The sequence below is a fragment of the Oryctolagus cuniculus genome, chromosome 11 (assembly GCF_051225735.1).
Source record: "Oryctolagus cuniculus isolate XC-2025 breed Fujian yellow rabbit chromosome 11, ASM5122573v1, whole genome shotgun sequence".
In the NCBI taxonomy this organism is placed as follows: domain Eukaryota; kingdom Metazoa; phylum Chordata; class Mammalia; order Lagomorpha; family Leporidae; genus Oryctolagus; species Oryctolagus cuniculus.
The window spans coordinates 16586533-16614287 of record NC_142877.1 but is presented as its reverse complement, the minus strand read 5'-3'; the positions used below and the strand labels follow the sequence as shown (position 1 = coordinate 16614287).

Genomic DNA, 27755 nt, shown 5'->3' with positions numbered 1-27755 from the left:
GAGAATTACACGGGCAGCAAAAGCAAGGGTGGGCAAAGCTGCTCTAGCGCTCAGCATGAAAAGGCAGTGGTACCCAACGGTAATCAGCATCCTTTACCATCACATGCTCACACACACACACACACACAGAACTGCCAATTTCACTTAAGGGGGCCCTTGATGAAGCAGTCAAAAATGCTAACATCAATCGACCTCAACCCCTGAGTGAACGTCTGTTTAATATTCATGTGACATAACGCACAGCTCACATAAATGACGTCACCTGCTCACTGGAGCACTGTGCCTTCCTGAGGAAAAACATTTCTGTGGCTGTTTGAGTTGCATGCTAAACTAGCCACAATTTTCATGAGGTATCATTGTGTTTTTCTTTAAAGAATGACTGAAAGTTGTGGTCTTTTTACATTTGGGTGTTAGGTAAACACATTCTCCAAAAGAAAGGAAGCCAATCTATAAGCAGAACTGACAGCATCTGTCAAAGACACAACTGAGCTCTCGAGTGAAACTCGCTATCTGGAAAACCTTATCTGTGACTGTGAATTTGAAAGGTCCCCGACACTTAAACACTTTGCTGATGAAACTGGTAATGATAGCTGCAAATGTGATACCTGGATGCTATATAATGAAGTATATAAATCAGCATTTGGGAGGTTTTACAACTCAGTGAACAGTCCTCAAATGACCTACAATGTCACACAATTATGCAAAGATAAAAGATTCATTGACAGAACAAGATATTGATATATTTTTACATAACAGAGTATGAAAGTGCACTGATATGATTTCATTGCAACTACACCTTATGAAACTACCACTCAGAGTTTTGGTGTAATATCAAAGAAGAATATCCACAATTATTTAGATGACTACTAAAATACTACTCCTTTGGTCCAATTATTTATCTGTGTGAGGCAGGATTTTATGTAATGCAACCAAAACAGACTAAACTCAGAAATGGATATGAGAATACAATTATTGTCCACCAAGCTGGACACTACAAAGATTTCAAAATGTGAAACAGTTCTTCGTGTTACTTTTATTGTTCTAGAAAATACAGATATATTATTTATATTAGTGTTTCATGGGATTAGTACTACCTTAAATGAATTGAAATATTTCAAAATTTAGCTCAAATGACTAATACAGTAGGTATTGGTCCACAAAACCCACATGCACAAAAGGGTTTGGGGACCATCATTGACTTTTAAGAGTGGAAAAGGGTCTTGAGACCAAATGATTGAGAGAACCTCTGACTTAATCACATGTTTTCAAAACAAAGCTGTTGCTCAGGGTTTCTCGATGTTGGCATCGTGGCATTTGGGGCTGGATAATTACCTTTTGTGGTGGCTGTCCTGTGCATTCTTGGGTGCTCATCAGCATCCCTCACCCTCAACTCACTAACTGGATACCTGCATCACCACTGTCTCTAGTCCCACAACCAAAAATATATCCAGATGTTGTCAGATTTCCCCTGGAGGACAAATTAACCCTGGTTGAGAACCACTGCTATAAGCAAATGGGAAAGGATGTAAAAGACAACTCAGTCAAAAAGTAAATGTTAGAGGCCAGCACTGTGGCATAGCACATAAAGCTACTGCCTGTGGCACCAGCATCCCATATGGGCACTGGTTCAAGTCCCGGCTGCTCCACTTCTGATCTATCTCCCTGCTAATGTGCCTGGGAAAGCATTGGAAGGCCCAAATAGTAAGGCCTCTGCACCCATGTAGGAGACCTGGAATAATCTCCTGGCTCTTGGTTTTGGCCTGGCACCGTTTCAACCACTGTGGTCATTTGGGGAGTCAACCAACAGATGGAAGATTTTCTCTCTTTCTCTGTAACTCTGCCTTTCAAATAAATAAATCTTAAAAAAGTAAATGTTAATAACACAAAAATATAGGAGGATTTTCTTGCCAGTCATCTATTATAAGTCAATGGGACAATTAGCAAAAACCAACATGACAGTATATTGCTTCAGGGACGCAGTGGTTGAACTGGTAGCACCAACGCAAACACATTCATCAAACTGGGGGAAAAACCCATTTGGGCATGGCTTTCAAGATTCATAGATATTTTTGAGGCCCAGGGGTAAAAAGAGCTCTGAAATCAGTATTAAATCTGAAAATTCTTGCTCTGAATCTTGGTAGCTATGTGATCTCCCTTATTTAAATGGTAGCATCTGTTAAAAAATGAAGATAATAATAATGTCTCCATCAATTACTATTCTGAGAACTGTATTAGATAATAATATAAGTGAACCTCTAGTTAAAAGTGGAAGATTTACTGTATTTCATTTACCTCCTCTCTCTCCCGAGATCCCACTAAAATGACAACGAACAATGAAAAACATAGAAATCCACAAGGAAAAGGAGAGCAGGAGAGGGGCCTCCAGTGGATGAGTAGTGGCTTCAACCAAATCTGGGAAGACTAGACGGCACCAGAGAGGTGCTGGAGGGACAGGATTCAGAGAGCCTGGTCACTGGGGTAAACACTTGGCTAGTGGCTAAGATGCCTGTGACCCCCATCAGTGCACCTGGGTCTGAGACCAGGTATTCTCCCCACCCCAGTCACCTGCTAATGCAGACCCTGGGAGGTGGTGGTGATGGCTCTAGAAGTTGGGTCCCTGCCACCCATGTGGGAGATGAGGATTGAGTTCCTGGCTCCCAGCTTCAAACCCAGCTAAAGCTAAAGTGAGTATTTGTTAGGTGAACCAGAGGAGGAAAGCTCTCTTGCTCTTGTTCTCGCTGTCACTCTCACTTTCTCTCTCCCTCTCAAATTAAAAGAAAAGAAAAAGAGGCCAGCGCTGTGGCACAGGTTAATCCTCCGCCTGCAGCGCCGGCATCCCATATGGGTGCCGGTTCCAGTCCCGGCTGCTCCTCTTCCAATCCAGCTCTCTGTTATGGCTTGGAAAAGCAGTGGAAGATGGCACAAGTGCTTGGGCCCCTGCACCCACGTGGGAGACCAGGAAGAAGCTCCCGGCTTTGGATCAGCGTAGCTTTGGCTGTTGCAACCATTTGGGGAGTGAACCAGTGGATGGAAGACCTCTCTCTCTCTGTCTCTCCCTCTACTGTAACTCTACCTCTCAAATAAATAAATAAAACCTTAAAAAACAGAAAAGAAATAGAAAGCCAAATTGCAAAGCAACGTGAATAAACAGACTTTGAGAGAGGCTTCCAAACTTGGGGCAGTCATGTATGGAGAGAGTGAAAATGGAATATGGGGTTGAAAACAGGGGGCTAATCAAAGTCTGGGTCTGAAACCATCTTGAACCAAGGGTGTTTCTGTCTGCTCCCTTCCCCCCACCCTGCAAGGAAAGAGGCAGGAGGAAGTTTCATTTCAGGATAATCTGAATGCTTTCTTCTCCAAAAACACAGCACTTCCAGTCAACTTTTCAACACCTTTCTTTTAAATATTGACTACTACTCTTTGTTTTAGTGTAGGTCCTGCTATTTTGCAGTACAGAGGCCTAGCAATGGCTATGGTGATGGAAAAATCATATATAAAGAACTAGAAAAGAAAGAGAAGCTCGTAGGCTCCAAACACAAAGAAAAGATAAAAAAAAAAAAAGGAAAGGTTGCTTGGTATTATGGTTGGTTGAAGCTATGCATATGTGCTGAAAAGTTGCATGGTACCCCATTAAAAGGTACAAGTATGAAATGTTAATGTAAGCTTTCTCTTTTTGAAAAATAAAACTGCCCCCATCCTCCAAATACTCGCTATTGAGGCTTCCAACATGAAAGAGAACATGGAAATCAAATGGGGAAAATTAATCCAGAAGAAAGAGACACAACCCAGTCTCTCCCTTCACACCAAAATAGTAGCCCAAGGGAAGTTCAAAAAATGATGGCTTCTATAAACAAGCAGTGGATGCAATGAGAAAACAAGTCAGGGAACAGTAAACAGCTCTTCAAAGGAAAGATTACAATCACTGAAGTTGTACATAAGTGCAATACAAGGATTGGTATTTTGTGGAAAATAAAAGAAAATGACTCTCTTCTCTCCCCTCCCAAAAATAAAAGAAAGGGTATTTAATAATAAAACTGAAATGATGAAGTGCTGAGGGAGGAAAATGTATGAATAGTTTAATAAAGATATTACCAAAGAGAATAATTGCACATCTTATGATGAATTAAGTTTTAAAAAGTACAAATGACAAGACAGACAGAGAATCAGAGGTAGCAGAGCCCAGTGGTTAAGAGATGCAGAGACTGTGTAGCGAGACTATTACTACCACTAACTAGTTGCATGATCTTGGGCAAGTCACTACACCTTTTAGTACTTAAGTTTCCCCATCTATAAGACAGGGATAATACTAGTTCTTGCCTCATAGAATTCTGAAGAGAATTAACTGAGTTAATATATATAAAGGACTTAAAATAGTGCCTGGCAATTATATAATAGTATAATAAAAATAGTATACCAATTGGCTCTGAAGTGACCTGCTCTTATGAAATTATAAAATTAGCAATTGTGTATTTATTTAACTATAAATAGTGGTATAACAACATTGGGACGAAGGAAGGGAGGTACTGGATGATTTTAGAGAGCTGAATTCTCATCTATCACAGCAGGAAGTTAATAGATAATGTCTGCAATCAATAACTTTAAAATAGCACACTGCATACTGACATTGCCAATTCCCGGAAGAAACGACAAAGAATTAAAATGCGGTTGCCTCCGGGGCACAGGACTAGGGGGTTGTAAACAGTAGGGTAGGCAACGGCTTGATATTTGATTTTCCAACCAAGTGCATTTGTTACCTTGAGATTTTTCATTCTTTTTAAAGAATGAAAAAGGTTAACGTATATGAATTGGCTGTCAGTGCCTGGCATATAAGAGTAGGCATTCAATACATTGTAGTTCCATTTTACTCATTTCAGTAATTCCACTCCTGGGGATCTTTCCTGTTTAAAGATACAATGCCAAAAGAAAAACATGAATAAATATGTTACTGCTGGGTTATTTATAACAACAAATAACTGGAAACGACCCAAATTGTCAACCGTATGGGAATGGCTAAGAATTATGCAAAAACTCTATGGGATGTTGTAAAGCAAGCACACAAACACGTTGTTTTGGATGGCTACAGACTGGTGAGAAGCAGCCACTCACATACACACGATGTGCTAAGACTAGGAAATAGGAGCCTGAGACAGCGGGTTGTCTGAAGAGAAGGAAGGGTGATATGTGTATCTACATTCCACACGCCACCTCAGGCCCCAGCTCATAGCTGCTTGGCTCACTGGGCAAGGGCAGTTTCTTCCATGAACTGAAGAGCAGTGGCACAGCCTTTTATACCTAAGAGTGCATACCACCATTCAGGAAGAATGCATGCTAACAGTCTACGTCACCAACAGCAATGGTCTCAGAGTTTTAGGAGCCGTCTTCCTGTTCTACACTCAGATCCAGCATAAGCGAACTCATGCCTCCCCTTAAGTCATTTCCAACTATAGCTCAGCCCAGAGCAAAAAGTATCTCAGAGAACCCATTTCTCAGCAGAGATACTGATGAAAAATATGAGACAACAGTGCACAAATGGACAACAGAATGCATCTAAATCTGTATCAATGCCTATTATGGTCTATAAGGCCTGCAGCTCCCAAAGATGATAGGAGGCAAAGTAAGCTGTTTTCTCCGGGTCTCAGTTTTCTCTTATGAGGAAACAGGGTCACTTTTACACTTCAGTGTAAGGGTGTGCGTGAATTGAAGGCATACTTGGGAGGTCACCCATCACAGGTATCAATACAGACCAGGAACTCAACAAAGCCCAGTTAGATTTCACTTTGGCTGTCCGTGATCTACTTAGAATTGTGCTTCTCAAATACTAGCATGCATTGTAATCTCCTGAGGTTTTGTTAAAATGCTGATTTCCAGGTGCCAGGCATTTGGCCAAGCAGGTAGGATGTTGGCTACGACAACTGTATCTCATGTCAGGGTACCTGGGTTTGAGTCTTGACTCTGGATCCAGAGTCTAGCTTCCTTCTCATGTGCACCTTGGAGGCAGTAGTTAACGGCTCAAGTAGTTGAATTCCTGTTACCCAAGTGAGAGACTGGGATTGAGTTCTGGGCTCCCAGCTTCCACCTGAGGCATTCCTGCCTACTGTAGGCATTTGATGGAAATAACCAAGGATGGGAGCCACCTGTCTGTCTTGCTGCCTCTCAAAGAAAACTATTGAAAAGCACCAACCACAGACTGGTGGGCTGGACCCTCAGGGTTTCAAATTCACTTGGCAGGTGTTGGGGTAGAACGGAGCTGGGTATTTGCATGGCTAATAAATGCCCAGATAATACTGACTATGGAACCAAACCTTGAGAACTATTGTCTTAGAAGCACAAAACACTGCCCAAATCTGGAAAAGTTTGATACTTTAGAGAGGAAAAGAAAGGCAGGCTGGAAAAGTTCGCTAAGGATTCCTTATCTGAACCTTGATGGGATGTCCACATCAGCTCCACCTCCTTCCTAAGCTACCTTTCAACTGCCAGGTTTCAGACCTAAACCGAGCCTCCAGGTCAACCTCATGGTCTGAAAAATGACAACCCTTCCCTGTCTGCTCCGAGCCTACATGCAGATGCAGAGGCCACCTTCTTAGGTTCCAAGAAATTATGCATTCATTATGGAGGAAATTAACACCTCAAAGCAAACTATAATTAGGAATTCTTCAATTCAGTTTATGCTTTTTCAATTAGGCACTCTATAATTTTAATCATGGGAGCATTAACATGTTTCTGTAATTTATATACCTGTGGTATAATTAAACCTGAGAAACACATTACTCTAAACCTGAATGGAAGTGATTGTTTCCCTTCCCACTTGCAGGATTCCAGGTCTCTGGTGGGGAGACAGTGCCAGGGTCAAGGGAGCCTTTTGTGAGTAGTGGAGGTGGAGGCCAATGAGAGAACTCCAGGATTCGGGATCATGAAGGCTGTTGGAGACCCTATGTTGCCTGTGAACATCTGGCCCATGTGTACACATCTGCCTCCCGACTCTTCAGCTCCTACTGTGACTTTCAAAACATTCCCACCACTGGAAACTGCTTTGGACAACTATTCTTGGAAACTAATTTCAATTAAGCAGGAACAGGGTGTCCTGGCAGGGGAGACATTATCTGAGAACTGTGGGAAGCAGATGGCTTTGAATGGAAGAAATTGAACAATAGGTTGAAAGTTAGCCTGGACTGGGACCAAACTCTTTTTTAAACATTGATTCCTCTTCCCACTTTTCTCTAACCCTGCTTCTCTCTCATAATTTCAGCTTTGCCTTTTAGCCACAAAGCAGGACCTGAATCCTGTGTGCAAGGTAGTTCTCTTGGGATCTGAGCAGCTCTGCAAATTCAAGGAATTCACAAGCACACTGGAAGTTTTTGTGCTTATTCAGACTGAACCTCTGAACTTTCTGAAGGTTAAAAACCTTCATTTTTTTTCTTCTTCTTCCTGCTCTCCCTACAATAGCAAATTCAGATTTGCTGACTGCAATAAAAGGAAAAAGAACATAATCAAAACTGGCCCAGGGGGACAATGCATACAGATCCCAACCCAGCTGAGTGACACGCCCATATTGCTGCAGCATTTTGGCACTCAATATATTTTGTCTGATCTAAGAAAATATAGAACTTTTTATAGAGTGAAAGTTGGAAATGGATTTGTTTCTCCCAGGCTGCTCTAGCCTTCCATAAAAGAATACAGATTTGCTCAGATTCTGATGTTCAGCCTCATCACACATCCATCTTCTACCTAAGCCGCAACATCTGCATAGAAGAGATATATTCAGATATGCTATCAGCATGCAACAACACAGGATGAGTTATTTCAGACACCAGTCATTGTCATCACATAAGAAAATAGGGGTGTGTTTTTAGACCACACGTGGACAGGAATAGAGAAATAAGCTGGCAGAGATTCTAGTGCAGTTCTTGTGAGCTAAAACTGGTTATCCTCACACTGACACACACCGAGAGAGACACAGGAGTTCCTAAAGCTGTAAAACCAACAGGGACAGCTCCACAGGAAAATGAGAAGCAATTGTTTCCCTGGATCATGAGCCAATGCCATCATCACAGAGCAATCCACCTGGCTTCCCCATCCAGGCTCCTTTCTCCCTATCTGAGGCCACCTACAGAGTCAACCAGAAGCACTCAGGTGTGGTCCAAGAGCGGCAGGATCAGCATCACCTGGGAGCCTGTCCAAAATGAGGAGTCTCAGGCCTGAGGATATTCCCTGGAGATCTGCATGCTTGCTAGTTTTCCAAGTGACTCTTTCTCCATTTTTTTTTGTATTTGTAACTGATACATAAAAACTGTATGTAGTTATTGGTACCATGTGATGATTTGATGCACTTTTAAAAATATATATTTATTTATATTGAAAGAGAGAGAGAGAGGGAGAACAGAGAAAGAGTTCCTGCATCTGTGGGTTTACTCCCCAGTTGGCCACGCCGAAGCCTCTGGATCTCCCACATGGATGGCAAAGGACCAAACACTTGAGCCACTTTTGGCTATTTTTCCTAGGCCATCAGCAGGAACCTGGATTGGAAGTGGAGCAGCTGGAACTCAAACTGGTGCCCATATGGGAAGCCAGCACTGCATGTGTGGCTTTACCGACTATGCTGGCCTTGGGATACACATTATATACCTGGGTCTGAGCCTCCGTGATATTGCTCCCTGGCCTTTACCTATGACTTCAAATACCTGCATTAATAACCTCTTTAAAACCAAACCTGAGCCTTCATCTTTTTACCAGCCCTCCTAGGTTCTAGACCAAAGCAGTTAAATGGATTTTCTGTCATGACGGAAAAGCTGTGCAATATGGTAGCCACTAGCTACATGTGGCTATTGAGTACTTCTAATGTGTTAAGTGCAGCTAATGGATTGAAATTTTAATTTACTGAATTTTAATTAATTTAAGCTTAAATAGCTAGTAGCTACATTATCGGACAGCATAGATCTAATGTCTTCCCGCTGAATCTTTCTTGTGGTGCTGGGACTGCTCCCTCCTGACCTGGCCTGAACACTTGCTTTTCTGTTTATAATCTCTGTAAATTGCTTCCTGAGCCTATGCCTGGGTGGAAAAGCATCATGCAGCAAACCCTAAGCAGCTAAATCCGGCCAAAAAAACAAACAAACAAAAAAAAAAACCACGATGTGATATATTGTGAGAGGAAGGAAGTACAAATCTCTTGTTCCTAGTGGTGGCAACTTCAAGTTGTTGTTCTCCTTCCAAAATCCAGGGCTTTGAGGATCACCTCTCCCACTGCTGCTGAGAAGGCAACTCCCCGAGAAGCCCCAGGCTGTTGGAGCAAGCATGTTGCAGAACGCTCTTGGGATCAGAGCAAACTTCTTTGGATTTTAACTTGGCACAGACCCATGCACCAGCTGAGAACACCCTCGATGTATCAGGCTGCAGGTACAGCCTTGATGAAGGTCCATTGTGGAGTGTGATTTTGGGGTTGTTGCAGACAGACAGACTGAGAGTCATTGGTTATCAGCTGTGTAAGACCTGAGACAGAGCAGCAGTGCAAACTGCCATGGGCCCAGGACAGTGTTAGAAGGGGAAGGGAGCAGACAAAAATGTTGGAGAAGTGAGAACCTGGAGAAGAATCTAGCAGAGTCACTGCTGCTTTTGCAAAGGGTTCCACCAGGTCCCAAGGTGGAAAGGTTAACATTGTAAGAACTACATTTACTTAGACAACCCTTCCATCAATAGCACGACCTCTTGTTCCTTGGAATACCTGGCTCCACTAACGTTCACCTGGAATCAGCTACTGTCTGTCCAACACTACTGCCAACATGATCATACCCAGAGCCTTATCATGCCATAGGATTCCATTACTGTACCTACTCTGACCACATTGCTCTCCAAATACCACTTCCTGTCCTCCCAAACATTCTCTTTGTACTCTCCATCAATTCTTTAACAGCACTGATGTCACCTTGCCCTCACTATCCCTGTTACCTGAACATCAACCTTCACACATTTTTTCTAGCAAGCCTAGAACAGATGGTCCATTTTCAAACACTTTTTTTGACATTGTCATCTCCCTTGTCCTGCACCAACTGATGTGCCTTTTTCTTTTCTATTATAAATAGCTATTTGTCCTCTTGGAGAAAATTAAACCACAAAAAACTGACTATTCCTTTTTTTAAAAAAAAAACCATTCCTTCTCTGATTTTAAGAGAAGAGTTAGAATGCAGGTATCCTAGCATGGTTTCACTTCTACCTCTTTAGTCATGCTTCTCCATCTCCCATGTGGCTCTGTGAGGGCAGAGCTGTGTCCTGATCCTCATCTCTTCTAACCACTCTTTCCCTGAATGACATCACCCATCCTTTCCATACTTCAAAGCCACCTGGATGCTAACGATTTCAAAATCCAAAACCCCTGCTCAGATGCTTCTCCAGCGCTACAGACTTTTGGAATTTAAATAGTCCTTATGGTAGGAGGTGAACATGACAACCACGTTATCCTTCCCCTCGTGCCAGTGAGAGTCCCTGCCTTCATCTCTCCAGATGGCAGACGGTCCAAAATAGAACACTCTTCTCGTTCTTCATGTTCTGTCGACTGCTCCATTTAAAACATTCTTCCCCAAACACCTGTTTTTCCTCCCAGACTTTAGCTTAAGTAATATAATCCAGAATACCAACATCAGAGCTGACTCCTGGTAAAATGGCTTGCTAGGGGGCACTGCAGAGGCTTATCAAAGTGGGCCTGCCATGCAGTCAGAGTTCAACGAAGTGAATACAAATGCACCTCAATTATTTGGTTGTCATCTTTCTTCCCCTTGGATTTCCTGATTTTTTATTTTAAGCAGTAAGCATGCTAGCCAATGAAATGAGAAGTAATGAAGAGAGTATCCCTTACAGAGAGTAAGAGCTGGGAGCCCAGACTGCATATTTATGGATGTGGGTATGAATCCTCAGTGTCTCCTCTTCCTACACCCCTTCTTGGAGACCGCTGGAAGAAGGGCTTTCTGAGTGTTGAATTCCTCCCAGGATGTCATAATAGCCCCCTTGATGAAGGGTGTGGCCAAACTTTTAACATGTAAATGATAGCTTGCTCCCAAGGCTGGCTTCCTGGGTCCAGCACTCAGAAATTCCCATTTTTCTTTTGCCCCTTGAACACACATAGGCTAATGTCTACCTTAATAAATGCCTTTTTAAAAATAAATGCTATGACATATATTTAAGGTATGCCACATATTCTGGGAGTCATCTAGATAGGAAAACGGTCACTAGAGGGGAGCAATCAGCAAAGCCATCATCTTGCAAGGCTAGCCTTCTTGTGTGCTTGCTTTGTGCCAAGCCTGAGCCCTGTTTCTAACTGCAGCACCATACTGACCCTTGCCCTTGGGTGGTTTCCTTGATAGTGGTTACTCGTTCCTCTGATTCCAACTGCGTGTCTCACAAGGTGCCGTATTTAAAATGGGGGCAGTCCCATGGAGAAGAGCCCTAGAGCTGCATGCACCCGACTATTCTGCACGCTTTTCCTAGTCTGGTGTGATGAAGTCCCAGCATCCTTTCAGGCATGGCTACAAGGGTCTTGACTTACTCGGCTAAATCTTTTTGGAGGTTATGGGGGAGTGGCTCATTCCTGTCCATGTCCATTCTCACTCTATACACAGGACACAGAGCATCTTTCTCTTTGGACCCAGGCAGAAGAGGCCCAGAGACCTGAGGAACTAAATGAGGTTTAGAGAAAGAGCATCTCAATGCAATTGCAGTTTCTCAGCTCTCTCAGTGTAGACAGGGACTCACAACCTCCTCAGCTGCCCCATGCTAATAAATCTGCTACATTTTCATCTCTGCTTCCTAATTGGCACCGTAATGTGCTGGTGTCTGAGAATCAGATGGCAATGATTCCAATTTTGCTCACTGCAGCTCCACAGACCAGCAAAACCCTTCTGTGATTGTTTTATGCGCTCCCACTCGGGGCTTCACAGTTATTAAAGGAATCCTGGAGGAAATTTGGCAATCATTTGCTTTTCTTCCCAATAAAGTTTCTTCTTTCTTTAAAAGTTGGCTGGGTCTCCAACCCATACTGTAGCTAATCACTGTGCCTTTCAGACTCTGCACACTTAAAGAAACTGCAAGTGTCGAATGCAAAAAGGTCTTAGATTGTCATCAAGGAACGGAGAGAACTCTGCAAGGGCCTTTAGACCCTTCTGCCATGCTATGCTCTGTTCTAGCATTCAGCCTGTCCTACCCCTGAGCCTTCAAACTGCAGCTGTCACACCCCCATACCATGCCTCTAACAACCCAACAAGGCAGGGCACGAGCCCTGACACCAAAGGTGGTCTCCCAGAGGTGCTCAGCACCACCTGGGCAGTTAATTCCTCACTCAGTTGGTTCTGAACTCCTCTGTGCCCACTGACCTCTCCCCAGTGAAGCGTCCTTGAAGACTTGCCTCCCTCCCCGTTCCTCGGCTCAGAGAATTGTGCCACCCTGCACCCCACGACCCTTGCTGGGAGTCCTCTCGGCAACATCCTCTCCTTCATACTCTACCCGCCCTGAAGTGCAGTCACCACGTAGCCACGCCCCTTTTGCCTCCTGCATCACCACAATGGCTAACCTGGCCCCCCTTCATTTCTCATCTGAACAGCTGTTAATGATCTCCCAAGGGTGTTGCTCCTAGGCCCTGGTTTGCTGTCCAGACATCCCAGCTTTGTTTCATAAAGCTCCAGGCATCTGTATTTCAGGTTTTTTGCTTGTTTGTGTTTGAGGATTTTTACCACCCATGGAAATAGCTGCCTGCAGTTGCCCTGTGTGTCACATACTAGCCAACTCTTCACCAACAGACCTCACGTCGATGTTACAGGAGGCCCAGAAAACAGGCAGCAGCATGCAGCAGGGCTCAGAGAATAATCCTGACCATGGATACCAAGGGCTGGGAGTCACTCCTTGCCTCCCTCAACAGCTTCGCCAAACCCAAGGAACACAGAAAACTACTACCAGCTGTCTTTCACCTACCTTAGCCACCCTTCAAAACAATCTAGGATGTGTCTATTTCTATTTACCAACAAGAATCCTGAGGTTCAGAGAAACCTGCTCTAAGAACTAAGGGGGCCTTCGAATAGGGCGGCTCTGATTGCAGGAGACTCTCCTGCCCCAGTTGGCCCCACTGGGAAGTCAGCCATGGAGGGAAGAGCAGCAGAGTCCTAGGTCCGAGTCACTTTCTGCCCTCAAGGAGGCCAGTCTGGAAGAGATGGAAAATGCAAGTCCCCGAGAGAGGAGTGGCCAGGGCAGGGGCTGCTGAAGTCAGCTGTAAGCATGGAGGTGGTCCTGGGTATGGCGGATTTGAGCTGGGTGGTGGAGAAGCGTATTCTGGGCAGAGAGTAACAGGAGCAAGGGCCTCATCACTCATGTTCCACACACACTGTAGAGCAAGGTCAAAACCCAAAGTGCAGGCCTTTGTGACCTGGCTCCTGCCTGGGTTTTTTTTCCCTATGCTTCCTCCATCTTCCTCACTCAGCTACTGTGGCTCCATGAACAAACCATGCACCTTCTTCATTCTAGCTCTTGCACATGCTGCTTCCTCCTTTTGGGTCCAGCTCCTTCCTCCTCCCCTAACTCTCCCTTGTTTCCTAAGCCCGAGCTTAGGCAACACTGCCTCCAGGAATCCCTTCCAGCTTCACAGCCCTCAGGGCTCATGATGGGTACTACTGCACTGAACTAATCTCTAGCCAAATACGCAGGCTCCCTAGCATTTTTTTTTTTCTGATTGTCTTTCCTACAGACGTCCACCACCCAAAACAGGTGTCACTAATCACATATGGCTCCTGAAATTTAAATTAAAAAATGAGATAGAAACTTGTTCTTCACTTGTGCTGTCCACTTACCAAGTCCTCAGTAGCCATATGTGGTTTTTGGCAAGCATTATGAGGGGCACAAATACAGGACATTTTTATCATTCAATAATATTCGTCAGTGTTCTATGACAGGACAGGTGGCAGCTGGAGGCAGGGCTAGGATATGCATCTCTGCGGTGCCAGAACCTTTTCTCTCCAGGTGGGTAAAATGGGTTTGCCAGACTCACTCAGCACATACTTCAGGAACCTTTTCCTTTTCCTTTTAAGGAGCACATACTACACGTCAGATACTGTCCTGCAAATAGGAGACCCAGGAATGCCACGCCTACAGATTTCTTGGTGCTCACAGCCTAGTGCGGGCCATATATATAAAAAGCAAACCCAAAGAGATCATACAAACAAATGCACAACACAGTTAAAAGCTCAGGAAAGCACCATGAAGGATCCACACAGTTCATTGTGCAACGCAGTAATGGGTAGAGTGCAAGGCTGAAACCAGAAAAGGGGGAAGGCCACACGCCGAAGAGCCTTGAATTCCACTCTAAGCCTGCGTTGGATGCACTACAGAAGCAGTCACCCATTTAGGAACTTTAGGCAGGGAAGGTAACTTGATCCAGTTTGTTCTCCCAAAGGGCCTCTCCAGCAGTTCCCTGGAGGATGCATTGAAGGAAGAGAGGCTCTGGGCAGAGGACTGGCAAGGACACCCTGCCAGGAGAGGGGACTGGGGCTAGAGCATGGCGGTGGAGCGGCGGAGTCTAGCCCAGGGCTGGTAATGAAGTCAAATGGACGGACTCGGTGACTGATTGGACGGGAAGGGCATGGAAGGGCAACAAAGGCCATCCCCAAGGAAGCTGGCTGGAGTACGGGAGGTCTGCCCCAGAATCTGGGGCTCTGCCCCCCGTCCCCCTTCAGGGACTGCATTACGGGTGATGAACGCACGGCCAAGTTAGTTTCTTACAAAGGTTACCACAGATACATCAGCATGACAGGCAGGGCGTGGGGGAAGAAGGCTCGGCGTGTTGTGTCAGAACTGAATATTAGATTCTAGTCACTATTTGATTGATCTTTTAAGCAATTCTGGGATTCTGTCACTTAAAAACCAATAAATCTTTGAAGGCCGGGGGAAAGCAATGCAAAAGCAATAAATCTCCATTGTGGAGGATTAGAAAAATAGGCCAAGCTGCGAGGTGGTTTGGAAGGGGATGTGAGGGTGTGGGAGCTGCCCACCGCACTGTCCTGCACAGTAAGGCCTACCAGACACAGTCAGACCCAGGGAACTTGGAAGGGGCAGCAAGCAGCAGGGTAGGGCCTGCATTTCAGCTTTGCAAGGGGCCTGGCATCACTAGCAGGAGAGAAGACAGCCTAGCTGGGTGGGGCCTAGAGGCTGCGGCTCAGATGTGACTTTGGGAAAGGTTCTACAAGTTAGATGATCCCTGAGAACTTGCCCTGCCCAGCCCAGCACCTACCACCTAATTAGCAGAGGTTCACCTTAGAGCATCCTCGCTTGAAACATCAAGACTGGGAAGCGCATGGTTTCTTGGGGAGAAATGAACTCAGAGGAAGGGAATTAGGTCCATGATGAACAACTGGACTTCTGAGCCCCGCAACCTTGGACCAGCCACTGAGCAACTTCAACTTCAGTTTCCTCCTCTGAAGTTGAGATGTTATTTCCCAATCAGCTTGCTCACCAGGCAAGAGAGGATTAGATGGTAGAGTGTGAGGAAAGGAATTGTCGATTGTAAGTTCTAATCCAGGGAACTATCAATGGTAAATTAGGGTTCAGGGCTCCTGGACCCAGCGTATGTAGTGAGCTCTGGGGGTCTTGGGTTATAGACAGCCCAAGCTGCTGTCTCCCCAGTCTGCAGGACTCCCCAGTGGTCCTCTTTCCTCAGTGGTTCTCCTCTCTTGGGCCAGTCTCCTGCCCCTCTCAGCACAGTCACTGTCGCCAACAGCTTCCTATGTCTATTCATCATCTTGTCTGCTTACCCGCTTAGTGTCCCGCCTCCTCACCTGACTCACAGACACATTTACTGGATAATAAGCCTCAAGAAGGCAGGCATGTGTCTGTCTTGTTTCCTGCTGTCTCCCCAGTTGCTTGGTTTACTTCCCTGGACATAACAAGTGGTTGAATGACATAATGATCAATTGCCTCCCATATGCACATCCTAGTGCCTGGCATTCCAGGTGGAAAAAAGGCCAAAGTAACTCAAACGTACTGCAGTATTTCCACTTCTGTCACTGCAGTTGTCCTGAAAGTCTTGCTGGGTGACATTGGGGAGTCTCTTTCCTCTTCCTGGCAAATGCCCCAGCAATGGTCTGAACTTAATTCCAGAAAGTGGTATATGTCCACCCTCAGTGATCCAGACCCTTGGGAAGAAAAGCCACCAGACATTTCCAGACACCAACCATTTCCCCTTTGAGCAGTGACATTTAATTTTTTTGGATAGAAATGTCACCAAAACATATCAGGCAAACCTATCTCCTAGGGAGGTACACTGGTACACTGAAATGAACGTGGACTTGGGGTCAGCTCCACTGTTAAATTCTGAATGTACCATTTGTTTGCTTCGTGACCTGGGCAAACTCACTTAGCTTCTGTTTATCTCAATATCCATGTCTGAAAAACAGAGACTATTATCAGAATTTGTGAGGACAGAGATAGTGCTATGTACAGTGACAGGCACATGGCAAATGCTTGCTCACTAGGTGGAAGTTCTCAGGCTTCTTCAGCTGAAGACTTTGGTAGAGCAGGAGCAAGTCATGACCAGGCATAGTTGTGGGGGCTGCAGTTTGCAGACGCCTTGAATTCTTCGTCCCTGTGTGTGTTGTGTGGAGTTGCCCCACCTCTTTGCTCCCTGCCAATGTAATTTCTCATCGCTGTTGGGGGTACTTTCAACCCTTTCCCTCTCCTGAAATGCACTGAAGTCTGCAACAGATCTGCAAGCTAAGAGGACGTAGGCTCAGAGGGAAAGTGTGAGAGCATCTGTTTCTGGAAACTGGGACAGCTTTCCCGCTCACTTCACTCTGGGCTTATTAGAAGGCCCCTTTTCTGGGGGCAAAAGGTATTGGTCTCTAGGGCTATGCAGTCTTGAAAACTTACATAATACATTTAGCTTCTGCGAAAGTGGCTGGTAATACTACTCAGACAGAGGGAACTGAATCTCAGAGATACAGCATCTTGACCAAGGTCACGCAGCGAGCTCTTAATCCAGGTTCACTGCTACCAACCCCACATTGCGTCCACGCCCCCTCTCCTTCCTCTCTGTCCCCCAGCCAAAGGCCTGTGGGGGAACTGAACTAAATCGTAAGCCTTTGCAAGCACACAGTGGGATGCCAGCGCACTGAGTCCCTGTCTTGATACTTTCATAGGCTTGCATCCTTGGAACAGGGCCTTCGGGTCAGATCTGGGCTGTGCTCTGGGTCAGCTGTACAACCTTGGGTAATCTTCTTTCCTTCTTTGAGATATTCTTTTGCCATCTGGGAAGCTTTTGATATTTTCAAACAGCCACTAATGCTATTGTGTAAAAGAAGAGAGAACTATGAAAGGGAGGAAGGCCGGGTGGCCATAATGGAATTCAGGATTTGACAAGTCGAAGACCTGAATTCAAACCTGCGTCTCCTACTTATCTCTCTGTGCACGCTGAGGGCATCCCTGCCTCTCAGTTTCTTCATTTGAAAATGTGAATTGTATCTCACAGGTATAGAGAAAATTGACAATGTTACATCAGTGTAACTGGAAGAAAAGCAGGGGATGAATAATGTGATTTGACTTAAGGGCCACCATCTGTTTTGGCTTAATACAGGTAGGCAGCCCTGGAACGACCAACACACAGACTACAAGACAAAAGCTCAGTGGTCAGATGCTCCACGGGCATTATCTACATCTGTCACAGGGCCTGAAGCCTCACCTGGCTTAGTGGGGAGCACTGCCCACAATCCTGAGATGAGAGAGGAATTTTCAAGTTGATTGAGGCTGATTCTATCTGCTCTATCATCTCCAGTTGCCGGGTAGAATGAAGCTCTGGCCATCTCAAAAGCCTTTTCCCGGGCTGGCATCCTGGCCTCCAGTGGCACTCTCCAGAGGCTCCTCCCGGTCTTTCAGTGCCGCCTGGCATCCGAAACGCGCCTCCTGTTCTTATGCCACAACACCTCTCTTGGGCTTCATGTTAAGGCACTGGGGCACAGTGGTTAAGTTGCTTTAACGACTGGCATGGTGTATCGGAGAGCCAGCTGATCCACTTCTGATTCAGCTCCCTTCTAAGGTGCCTGGGAAAGCAGAAGAAGATGACCCAAGTACTTGGGTCCCTGATATCTATGTGGGAGACCTGGATGGAGTTCTAGGCTCCTGGCTTTGGCTTGGTACAGGCCTGGCCATTGCAGCCATTTGTGGAGTGAACCTGAAGATGCAAGATCTCTTTTTTTTCCTCCTCTTTCTTGGTTATTCTGCCTTTCAAATAAATAAATAAATAAATTTAAATAAGGCAAACAACTCATGGTTTCTCCCATTCTAGCTGCTTGTCTCCTCCTTGTGATTCCTGTGCTGGGCATTCTTGAAACTTCGACAGAATCTTTTTTAAAACATTTATTTATTTGAAAGGTAGACAGAGATTTTTCCATCCATTGGTTCACTTCCTAAATGCCTACAACAGCTGGACCTGGCTCAAGCTGAAGGCAGGAGCCCAGAATTCAATCTGGGTCTCCCACATGCATGGCAGGGACCCAACTACTTGAGCCATTACCTGATGCCTTCCAGGGTACACACTGGCAAGAATCTAAAGTCAGAAGAGCTGGGATGCAAACCCAGGCACTCTGATATGGGATGCAGGTGTCCCAAGTAGGATCTGAACCACTGTGCCACATGACCACCCATCAACAAAATCTCACACGATATTTAAGACACAGTTCCGTGTCACTTCCTCAGAGAACTCTTCCTCAACTCATGAGGACCTGTGCGTATCTCGACCAGGCTGCACTCTCTATGTTGTAACTGAACTATTATTTTACTATCTCAACTAGAGTTTGACTTTCTTTAGAACATGACTTATTCACGGTGCAGTCACTGTTATACTCCAAGCACTTAAACAGGACCTGAGACAGAGAAAGTGCTTGGTAAAAATGTGCGTTAAGTGCCACCCATGTGGGAGACCTGGACTGAGTTCTGGGCTCCCGGCTTTGGCTTCAGGCATTTGTGGAATAAATCAGCGGATGAAAGATCTTTGTCTTTCTCTCTCTGCCTTTCAAATAAAAACAAACAAAATGTGTGTTGAATGAATCATTCTTATCTGCCACGTTGTGTACACCTTTCCTAGCGTTCAAGGCATGCTTGTGGAACGGAACTGAACCAACTAGAAAGCTAATCCACCCAACACTGCTTCATTTCAAGGGACTACAGTCCTCTTCCCTAGAGTTCTGAGGAAAACAACAGTCAACATCGCTGCCCTTGTGCAAAGCATAGCTTGTTTGAAATAGATGCCCACACTTCTGACCCCTCAAGAACCGACAGCAGCCAGCTTGGCCACTGTGATGGCTCTGCTGTCCCGGGAATCAGCCCGCTCCTAAACTCCAGTGAGTTCTTGCTAACGTCATCAATGGAACCTTGACAGTAAGGGCCTTTGCAGAACTCTAAGGCACTGTGGCCCTAAAGTGAACCAGCCCCCAGATCTCCTCCCATTTGTAACCTCTGAATGGTTGCTTTGAGAATTCAGCAAGTCTGTCTAATCTGTTTGCTACCAGAAGCCAGTAAGGTGATCTTGCTGGGATGGCAGGTTGTGTGTCCAGGCCATGTGATCCACTAACTAAGTTCATATAACTATTTTCCAGAAAGTTCTCTCCCAGACCATCTCAGGCCTTCTGAATACCCCATTGTAGCGGGAGAGGATCCTGGCTCAGAAGTCCCCTCTCTTCCTATGGGGAAGTCTCGCTCCCAGCCAGCCCTGCCAATCACACGATTCAACCAGGAGAGCACAGAGTGCACAGAAGGACAACTGAAAACTCCAAATGAAGACGCCGCATCACCTGACAGGGGCTCCGCGGGACTGGGCCGGCTTCAGCATCACCGTGATGGTGGTGTCAGTTTCATTCAGTGGAGTGTCTGTGTCGTACTCGGGCATCGATGGAGCTGGGGAGGTGACAGAGAGTGAAGATGAGTTCAGAAACAGACAGCAAAAATGCTCCCCTCCACGCCCTCCTTAAAGACAGTGGAGGTGGCTGCAGACAGCGGACGAGCATCACACAGCCTCTGAGGCTGATGGCAAAGGAGGCTCTGGCTTCCAGGCGGCCCTAAATTCCTGCCAGGTGCACGAGTCTTGGAAATGGTGGCAGCGACGTGGCCAGTAACTGGCAAGAAACCAAACAGATTCCTGCAAGAAACAGAATTTCACAAAGACGTGGACACAGGGCCGACCTTGTCAGACACATTGAAAATGTGCATTCAAGCGATGATAAACCAGGCTCCCCTACTTTTCTGCTTCCTTGGGCCCCTCCCCACCAATACCCGACTGATAGGAGTGCAACTAAATCTAATACTTTGAAAAGGTAATTTAGTCATTTGTATTAAGAGCTATTAAACCCCACATGCCCTTTAATTTGGCTTTTCAATTTCTGAATTTAATCCTAAAGTCATAATCCAAGCTAACAGATTAAACTTTACTTTGTAACCTGTTTACTGAAGCGTTATTTTATGAAAAAAATGGAAGCACCAAATGTATCCAACCACAGGGGAATGTTTAATTAAATTATGTCCATCCACTTGACAGAACATTATAATGAAAATAATGTGGGAAACGCTTATGGGATAAGGATAAGTGGAAACATTAAGCTACAAACAAACTCCATGGCGTTTGCAAAACAATGTGCAAAGTATGTTTGTATGCAACCCAGAATTGCATGTATGAAATGAAAGTTGTAAAAATATCTGATATAATTCTGCTTTGGTGTGGTCTAGCAGTGGAGGGGACCTACTAGTAATGGCATTTGCAACCTGGGACCACCATGGCTAATGGACGTTCATACAGTCACTCATCAGACAATTCATGAGAACTTGTGTTGTGTTCTCCTACTGGCAAAAGGAATATTCCTGAAAATAAATTTACAAGTCAATTTGTAGGCAAGAAACAAGGGTACACCAAACATTCACGGAAAAATAGAATTAAAAATATGAGTTTATCTTAGTGCAAAATCTTTTTGAGATCCATGCATGGCTTTTTCATAAAATGCAATTTCCATGTATTTTGAAAATAAATGTGAGCCAAAATAATATGAAGTATGTGATTTAATTCAACCCTATAGCCATTACTTGGTGAAATACCACCTAATTCATGTTTTTTTTAGACTTTAGATAATTCATTGATTAAGTTTCCTTCATGAGACGACAAAGGTAACCTCCAAGGGACTGCACTGTCCTAACTCTCCCATACCACACAGTGACAGTTGCCTCTGCCTCTTCTCACTCCCAGGAAAACAGGAATGGGGGGAGGGGAGGGCTTTCTTCCTCTCCTTTTTATAAAAGAGATACCTGAAATTTTAGTGGCGATCCGAGTGGTAACTGGGGGCCCAAAGCCCTTGGCTGTGCTGGCCTTGATGGTGAAGGAGTAGGTGGTCCCCGGATACAGACCCACAAAGAGGTGGTGGGTTTCATTTCGGAGCTTGAACACCTTCCCCCTCTGGCTGGATAGATCCGCACTTGGGTCCAGTGAGCCAACAGCCTTGTAGTTGATCTGAATGACAAACCAGCAAATAAACAAGTGAGTGCTTTGCTCAGGAACCTGGAGCTCTTTGGAGGAACAACAGAGAGGCAAGTCAAGGGCACGTGAGCCCGGTCAGCAAGCTCTGCTCAGCTGCCTGCTCCTGTCCACTTCACCTGTGACCCCAGACTCTGAATGTCACGATGCTGGCTGACACACTGGAGCAGCCTTGTACAACAGGAGCAGACTGTGGTCACAGTAAAGGAATTGAAAAATATTTTTTTTTTTTGACAGGCAGAGTGGATAGTGAGAGAGAGAGAAAGGTCTTCCTTTTGCCATTGGTTCACCCTCCAATGGCCGCCACGGCTGGCACGCTGCGGCCGGCGCACCGCACTGATCCGAAGGCAGGAGCCAGTTGCTTCTCCTGGTCTCCCATGCGGGTGCAGGGCCCAAGCACTTGGGCCATCCTCCACTGCCCTCCCGGGCCACAGCAGAGAGCTGGACTGGAAGAGGGGCAACCAGGAAAGAATCCGGCGCCCCGACTGGGACTAGAACCCCGTGTGCCGGTGCCGCTAGGTGGAGGATTAGCCTAGTGAGCTGCGGCGCTGGCCGAAAAATATTTCAATAATATACCTTGTTGAACCCCATACATCCTTAACATCATGCCAATCTTATGATCAACACAAAACCATTTAATGAGAAAGTTTATATTCTGTTATTTATGTTAAGTCTTAGGAATCCGATTTTTTTCCCCTTACAGCACACCTCAATGTGGATTAGCCACATTTCAAAAGCGTGGCAGTCTGTAATGGCTGGTGGCCACCGTACTGGGCAGCACAGCCACAGTGCAGTATCCAAGAGCAGTGGTCCGATAAGAAGCATTCGAAGGCTTGGTAAAAGTGCAGACCCATATTCCACGGAACAGGGTTGATTGTCTGATGCTATCTAATGCTTAGACTTGTTTGTTTTCCCTAAAATCTTGGGAGAGTCAGGACATTTTGTTATTTTCACTTGAATGACGGATAAACTGAGACTCAACTGGAAGCAACAGGTATTTAAAAAAAAAAAAAACAGCACTTTTCAAACAATCTGTGGAGCACACCAAGTTTTGGGTCTTCCAATCCACTGAACACCCATTGTGATCTGAGCCCACTGCACCCGTGAGTCAGCCTGTGAGTCCGGGAATAACTGGCTGAGGTTCTCCACAATGATCCACACCACTGCCGACGGACATAGCAGTGTCCAGGTCTCATAAAAGTCGTGACGTGCCCGATCTCCATCTCTGTACTTACCCTGCCATGAAAGGGTACTTCTAACAGTGTGTGAAAAACCTTATTAAAGGTACGTTTGTTTACATTGGTCTCTGAATCACACAGCTGCAAACACAGGATTTCTTATTTATATTATCTAGGTCGTTCCATTAGAAAGCTTTCATTGAAGTATAAGATGCATACATAAAGGCACACAGCTCTATGATTATTTTCAAACTACACTCAAGACTTCGTCTTCCACAAGCTTCTAGTGCTCCCTGCTCACCCAACAAAGATGATCTGGTCTGACATCTAACTGCACGGACAAGTTCTATTTGGTTTTGAACTCTGCACAAAGCAACGCCTACAGTCTGTGCTCATTCGTGTGTGGCTTCTCTCCCTCATTACGGCAGTGAGAGCCGCATGCTGCTACGTGATCCGTCTGACTCCAAAGTCTGTGCTCGCTACTCTGCAACACCCTGCCAGGCCTGCAGAACAGTTCTCCAGTTGGAAAACATTCCTTTTTCCCATTGTTTACTACTGCAAACTCCTGTGTTCCCGGCACTGCACTGTGTGCCTCTTGGAGACCCCAGCTGAATACAGACCAGGCCCTGTCCTCAAGTGACTTGCACTCTAGAGAAATAAATCAGCTATTCTGATAGCTTACGTGACTTTATCCTCATACTTACAAGGATAACCAAACCCGGGTGAAAAAGGAACATTCTACTTTTACTTAAAAAATAAGCAACTTTGGGGCTGACGTTGTGGTACAGCAGGTTAAGCCACTGCCTGCAGCACCGGCATCTCATATGTGAGCTGCTTTGAGTCCAGGCTACTCCACTTCTGATCTACCTCCCCAAGTACTTGGGCCCCTGCCGCCCACGTGGGGGACCTGGATGGAGTTCCAGGCTCCTGCTTTGGCCTGGCCCAGCACTGGATGTCGTGGCCATTTGGGAAGTGAACCAGTAGATGGAAGATATCTGTGTGTGTTTGTGAGTGTGTGTGTGTGTGTGTGTGTCTCCTGCTTGCTCTATAACTCTAATTTTCAAATAAATAAAATAAATCTTTAAAAAACAAGCAATTAGCTGTTTCCGATAGTGGCAGCAAATATTTTGGAGAAAAAGGTGATCTCTCTCTCCCATATTAAGCAGTAATGGTCTATCGGTGGATGCCACAGCCTTGAGGACAGAAACCTAACTTTTCTGGAAGCAGTCTTCCCAGAAGGAGGGGCACAGAGAGCTGACGGACTCGGGTTGTTACAAGCAGAGGCCCAGAACGCACATCGTTATGCAGGTGAACATGAACACTGGCTTAAGACTCTCTGGAGCATCTCCTGTGTCCCCCTGCCCACCGAGCCCCTTGCAGAGGCAAGCATCTGCCCTCTGTGCGCCAGGGCTTTCTCCGCAGGTGCTCTCTGTGAGTGCTTGGTCATCAGCATCCCCAGAGACTCCTGGGCATTGATGCATAAACTTCCCAGGCCCTCTTCCCGTGATACCTCTACAGCAACCCGGGGTCCTCCACTTGCTGGCCAGAGCACACAGTGGCCACTGGCCGCCTGCTCTTCTCTTCCTCCCATGCCACCCCTTAACCAATGTTTCCTAAAACCTCCTAGTCTCTATCTGAATCCTTGTCTCAGGATCTGCTGCTGAGAAGTGCATAACCAAGACAAAGTGCCCAGGGAGGCGTCTCCACAGAGGATGGAACATGTCAGTGAGTGCAGATACAAGTCAGAGCAGAGCCAAGAGGCGAACAGGGAACTAGGAGGCCTGCAGTGCAAAAAGGCTGGGGCTGAGAAAAACCCAATGGGACCAGAGTAGCAAGTGGAGGGGAGGTTGGAGTCTGGCTTTCCCCAACAGCAGAAAAAGGCAGATGCTTACTGAGTTCTGCCTGTGGCCACCAATGCCAGCACACCAGCAGGGAAGACACACCCTTGCATTTTGCAAAAGCCTCCCCCATCTCCCTGCCTGGGCTGGTGGCAACCACACTGATATACAGACACTGGGAGGTAAAACTCATGCCTTATTTACTAGCCAATTCCTTTCCTGCGCTCCAAATTCAATCCAAAAGCGACTCAATTTCCACCGAGCTGTCAATATAATATACCGTGCTCCTCTGCTCTCCTAACCTTTCCTGGTATTACAGGATCCTCACTTACTTGTAATGAAACACTATGAATAAATCAATGTATGTTAATATAGCGTGTCTTCAATTTTTTATGAAGGGCTTCACCAAATCTAATTCCCACTGCTTTGTCAGAAACAGCCTTTGAAAAATTTAACTTGCAAGTTTTACAGAGTTAGTGGGGAATTGGGCTGGGGAGGGAAAGAAAAAAGGTGAGAAAAATGGAACGGGATGGAGCTGTGGCTGCAAATGCAGAATGCAAGATGAATCTTGGTGTGGAAGCAGAGGCAAGGGAAGAGCTGTTAGAGCCATGGACATAAAACCAAGGGTTAGCAGGGGAAAGGCTCCTGAGGCACACAGGCCAGGCCAGCCCAGGGCTCCAGGGCTCCAGGGCTGGGCTCTGACTGCAGGGCCCCTTCTCCTCTGGCTGCTAACAGTGAGATCCCCAGCCAGACACCAGAGCCAGCCCTTCTGAACAGAAATCCAATCACGTCATTAAAAACAAGGGCTTCACACAGGTCTCGGGAGTGAGTCCAATCTCAACCTGTGGGTCTTGTCAGCTGATTGCATGAGCAGGCCTCACCTGTGCTGACCCATCCATGGTGCTCCAAGCCTTAGGTGACACCTGAACAGAGCCACAGTCCCTTCCTCCCCAGGGCCTTTGCACCAGCTGCTCTGTCTGCTTCAGACTCTTCTTCCTTCCCATGCCTCTCTTCTGTCTTACTGACGACCCTCATCCATAGACTGTGCCTGACATGACATTTTTTTTTTTGCCTCCCAGGCCCTCCTATTCTGTGTTCCTAGAGCCACTTGTCTCCCTTTTTGCCACTAACTTTTCATCACGTCATCCAATTACGTCATCAATGAGTCCCTTCTCCAGTTTAGAAAACATGATCAGCGAGTGAAATCTAACCTACCATCTTGTTTTGGTAAGCCAAGTTTACTGGAACACAGCCATGCTGCCCATTCAGGTATTGTTGATGGCTGTGTTCAGGCAACAGCAGGATCAAGTGGTTGCGACAGAGACTCTGAGGCTGGAGCTGGCATTGTGATACAGCGGGTTAAGCCATCACTTGCCACACTGGCATCCCATATCAGAGTGCCAGTTCGAGTCCTGACTGCTCTGCTTCTGATCCAGCTCCTTGCCAGTGCACCTGGAATGGCAGCAGGAAATGGCCTCTAATATGGAAGACCAGGGTAGAGTTCCCGCTCCAGTCTGGCCCAGTGCTGGCTGTTTCGGTCATTAGGGGAGTGAACCAGCAGACGGAAGATCTCTCTCTCCCTCTTTCTCTGATACTCGGCCTTTTAAATAAATGAATAAATCTGAAAAAAAAATTAAATAGAAACCCTGAAGCCTAAGATATTTACTCTTAGCCATTACTGAAAACTTTTGCTGACTCCTTTGTCTGATTTTAAGCTCCAAGAAGACAAGGATCTTATCTGGTGTTTGCTCAGCGTCTCATCCTCTTGCATGCATAAATGATTCAATCAGCTGTATGGCTCGAGCAATCTGCTTAACTTCTCTGGGCCTCAGGTGCTTCCAGGGTGAAATACCAATTCTGATTTCAGTTTCTGTTTTATGTTACAGAATGGCTCCAGGAGTCAGGCTTCAGGGAGTCCATGAGAGATTCAAGTTTCTGCACCAAGACTCCAGCTGCTACAGAACAGGGGACACCTGGGGATGCAGAGGCTGCCCCTCTACCTGGTTGAAGTGAGGGGCAGGCGAGGCGGGGGGAACAGGAGGAAACGCATCCCCTACAGGAGCCCCATCAGGAAAGGTGTGTGTCCTAAACAAGCAGGACTGTGCAGTGCTGGGCTCCAGGTGCAGGTGGAGCCATGGCAAGGTTCTGGCCTTGAGGAGGAGGGGATACAGTGGTACATGTAGGTTATGGGACAGACCAAGATAAGACAGGGATGAGGGGTGTGGCCACGACTCAGAAGCAGGTGGTTGGATGATGCAATCATGACCAAAATAACTCCATTTTGGAGTACAGGTCCCCGGCACTGGCAGGGTACCTTGTGGGTAAACCATCTCATCTCATCCTCAAAAATGAAACGATTAGGATCCTTCACAGGTATCCCCACTCCTCAGCTGTGGACAGTGAGGGGAAGGGAGGTGACACAGCAGAATACAGAGCGAGGGTAGCAGTAAGAAGCACCAGAGGGACAGGTGACGACCAGAATCCGACGTGGTCTCTGCCGCCTCAGTCCCTTGGCAGTGCTACCTCTCAGCAGGTGCATGGATGCTGGTGCTGAGGTTTGGCACAGAATAGCAACCAGGGGTTGGCCTGGGAGGGCTGCAGGCATATCTAACAATCACCCCATTCAAGACATCTCTAAAGTGAAGAAGCACAGTGTGGTCTGAACAGGTGAACTTAGTGTCCAACTGACACACACATCAGGTTACAAATGTGAGGTCCACATTCGCCTCGTGGTCCAAGGCAAGGTGGTATTTCACTAACAGTTACATGGAATTTTTTTTTTTAAAAACTGAGGAGGGGCAAGTATTTGGCTTAGTGGTTAAGATACCAGTTAAGGGTCAGCGCCGCGGCTCACTAGGCTAATCCTCCGCCTGCGGCGCCAGCACCCCGGGTTCTAGTCCCGGTTGGGGCACTGGTTCTGTCCCGGTTGCTCCTCTTCCAGGCCAGCTCTCTGCTGTGGCCCAGGAGTACAGTGGAGGATGGCCCAAGTGCTTGGGCCCTGCACCTGCATGGGAGACCAGGAGGAAGCATCTGGCTCTTGGCTTTGGATTGGTGCAGTGTGCAGGCCGAGGCAGCCATTTGTGGGGAGAACCAACAGAAGGAAGACCTTCCTCTTTGTCTCTCTCTCTGTCTAACTCTGCCTGTCAAAAAAAAAAAGAGAGAGAGAAAAGAAAAAGATACCAGTTAAGACACCTGCATTCCATGTCCAAG

General features: G+C 46.2%; 1 protein-coding gene across 3 annotated transcripts in view; it reads right to left on the bottom strand.

The window, feature by feature from the left end:
• Positions 1-27755, bottom strand: part of PTPRT (protein tyrosine phosphatase receptor type T) — a 1117000-nt gene that overhangs the window by 258813 nt on the left and 830432 nt on the right. For all 3 annotated transcript variants that reach the window (XM_070051826.2, XM_051846098.3, XM_051846094.3), the window contains exons 10-11: positions 21304-21505; positions 19806-19908 (exon numbers count right to left, since the gene is read on the bottom strand). In XM_070051826.2, coding sequence (XP_069907927.2) covers positions 19806-19908; positions 21304-21505 — 305 coding nt within the window. The remainder of the gene's footprint in view (positions 1-19805; positions 19909-21303; positions 21506-27755) is intronic.